A 3,008-nucleotide genomic window follows, 5' to 3' on the forward strand; every position below is an offset into this window, starting at 1 on the left:
GCGTGCAATCATGATACTGTAAATTTCAGAATTTTAATTTTTTTTTAAGGATTAGATCATGAAAAGAACCTAGCCCTAGGTTTCAGTTCAGTGAAAGGGGGGCTTCTGTGTAGTACGTGTGTGTGCTTGTTAGAAAGTTTAATTTGTAGAGGAAAACAATGCACACACACGTTAAAGGTCTTTGAGAAATGTCCTTCTTTTCCATTTTTAATCCAAAGAAAACAGAAGAGAAAAAAAGAGTATATTTGTAAAAAGGAATAAAAGTTACAAGTTATTTACCTTTTTCTTTTCTTTTTTCCCCTCCTTATCTTAATTTTTTCATTATTTCCTTTTTCCATTCTTTTTTCTCCCTTTCTCACTCTACCCTACCCCCACGTCCACAAAAGAAACAACCTTCTCTCTCTCTCTCTCTCTCTCTCTTGCCCACCACCCCCTATAGTATAGTCCCTTAAGTGTCATTTTCTCACATATACTTTACACTAAAGAAAACAGCCATTCACTTCACATACCTTGTCATTTCTTCCTTCTCTCTCTCTCTCTCTCTTTCTCTTTGCCCTCTTCCCTCAATATCAAATCTCTGCTCTGCAACTACTCCAAATTGATTGAATGCTCCAAATTCCATCCACACACACACCTTCAAAAATCTTATTGATTAATTACCCTTACCTAGCAACCTCGTAGCTCCCCCCTCCCCTCCACAAAAACTCACCACACGCTCTCTTCAATCCTTGAAATTTTTCATACTATATATACACACACACACACACACACAATTGCACAAGAAAAGGAAACTTAAACTGAACAAGAGGGGAAAGGAAATCTACACGACTAAGTACTGTACAAGAGAGAAGAAGAAGAAGAAGGCAAAGCAGCAGAAAGAGATAAAGGCTTGTTTGTATGGAGCTATTCCCAGCACAACCAGACTTGTCCTTACAAATCAGCCCTCCAAACGCCAATCCCACATCAAGTTGGAGGAGAAGCACAGAAGAAGACATGGATTTGGGGTTTTGGAAGAGAGCCTTGGACTCAAGAAACTCCATTCAATCAACAATGGCCAAACAAGACTCTTGCTTCGACCTCTCCCTCTCCAATCCAAAAGCCTCAGATAACAACAACTCCAACCTCATTCATCACCACCACTTCCAAACAAGTAATGCCACCACCATCATCAACCCTTTCCAACTACCCTTTCAGCAAAACCACTTCTTCCACCAGCAGCAGCAGCCACTGTTCCAACCTCAGCACCAAAGCCTAAGCCAAGACCTTGGCTTTCTAAGACCCATTAGAGGAATCCCAGTGTACCAAAACCCTCCTCCTATACCATTCACCCAGCACCATCATCTCCCTCTTGAAGCTTCCACCACCACCCCTTCGATTATTTCCAACACCAACACTGGCTCCACCCCTTTCCACTCTCAGGCCCTTATGAGATCAAGATTCTTGTCACGCTTCCCTGCTAAGCGTAGCATGAGGGCTCCGAGGATGCGTTGGACTTCTACCCTCCATGCTCGCTTTGTTCATGCTGTTGAACTCTTGGGTGGCCACGAAAGTATTGTTCATTTTTCTTTTTCTTCTCTTCTGTTTTCTTGATCAATTTTCTTCTTACACCCTTGCTTTCCCTTATGGAATAAGTTAATTCAATTAATCTTTCTTTTTTAATTGGTTTCATTAGGGGCTACACCCAAATCCGTTCTTGAACTAATGGATGTCAAGGATCTCACTTTAGCTCATGTTAAGTCTCATTTACAGGTAATCTATTAAGTTCTTAATTAATTGCACTTGTTTATAATAATCAATTAAATAATATTTGAGGTGAGTGTTTTAATTTTATTAATAGTTTATTCCTTATGAATTTCTTGAGTCAGCTTGAAGCTGGAGGGTACGGTTCTGATTGGAGTTTTAAATGGTGCTTTGTAAGACGTACTATGCATATGCATATATAAATATACGTTTAAAATTCACAGCCTGCATTTACATTACAGGAAGCAGTTAAGTCATCAATATATATTTCAAATTCCAATGGTTTCCTTACAAAGGGTCTCTCAAATTCTTAGCGCTTCTTTTTCTATTAGATCTGCTGCCTCTGCTTCTGCTTCTGCAACCTAATAAACAGCTTTTTGCTTTGGAAGAATGAACCAGCCGAGTTAAAGGGGAAAAAGAGAAAAATAAAATGAGAGAGAGAGAGTGAGGTACTTATCGATTTCTGAAAACAAATAGGACAAACAAAGCCCTATGAATCCAAAATGAGTCGCAGCCAAGCCGAGATCAGACAAGCTCATAGTTCAGTCCATGCCATTAAAGAAATAACATTTGTGTAAATAGCATTTTAAAAGAAACTAAATAAAAATAAATGATAAGGAAGTACGTATATGCCCAACACCATCATTTCTCAATGATCCGTTCCTCAGATATGGGTTTCTTTACCATGCCAGCTTTAACCCTGGTTAGTCACATGCTTCCATGCATATGCATATTGCCTTAACCATAAATGCTTCTGTGTTTGAACTTGTACTGTACTTCCTATCAATTTAATACTCACAAGTTGCAACTTCGTATGCTTTTCTTTTTCTTAGGACAAACTTCTTGGATTTCTGCTAATCTTCCTTTTTGTTTGATGTGTTACATACTAGTAAACAATAATTATAATAATAAGTATTTACTAATATTATACATGGTTTTTATCAGCAGGGTTTTTTTTCGTGTTTTTTTTTAATGTACTATATAAAGTACTACTATATATGTTTATCTAATTAATGTTTATGATGCACAAATTTACTTCCAGATGTACCGGACGGTGAAAACTACAGATAGGGCGGCGGCTTCATCAGGTTAGTGTCTATTTTAGTTTTATATATCTAACATTATTTGAAGATTAAGCCATTGAAATCTAATATTGTTCTATCTAACTTTTTTTTCCTTTGATAATGAATTAGGGCAATCAGATGTGTATGATAATGGTTCATCTGGTGATACTTCTGATGACTTAATGTTTGACATAAAATCTCAAG

At 37.4% G+C, this 3,008-nt stretch overlaps 1 protein-coding gene across 1 annotated transcript in view; it reads left to right on the plus strand.

The window, feature by feature from the left end:
- The first annotated feature begins 474 nt into the window (after positions 1–474).
- LOC100816381 (probable transcription factor KAN2) overlaps positions 475–3,008 on the plus strand; it is a 5,456-nt gene continuing 2,922 nt past the window's right edge. The window contains exons 1-4 of the mRNA XM_026123833.2: positions 475–1,549; positions 1,673–1,749; positions 2,783–2,828; positions 2,934–3,007. Coding sequence (XP_025979618.1) covers positions 898–1,549; positions 1,673–1,749; positions 2,783–2,828; positions 2,934–3,007 — 849 coding nt within the window. The 5' untranslated portion in view covers positions 475–897. The remainder of the gene's footprint in view (positions 1,550–1,672; positions 1,750–2,782; positions 2,829–2,933; position 3,008) is intronic.

This window comes from Glycine max, chromosome 1 (assembly GCF_000004515.6).
Source record: "Glycine max cultivar Williams 82 chromosome 1, Glycine_max_v4.0, whole genome shotgun sequence".
NCBI classification, from domain to species: domain Eukaryota; kingdom Viridiplantae; phylum Streptophyta; class Magnoliopsida; order Fabales; family Fabaceae; genus Glycine; species Glycine max.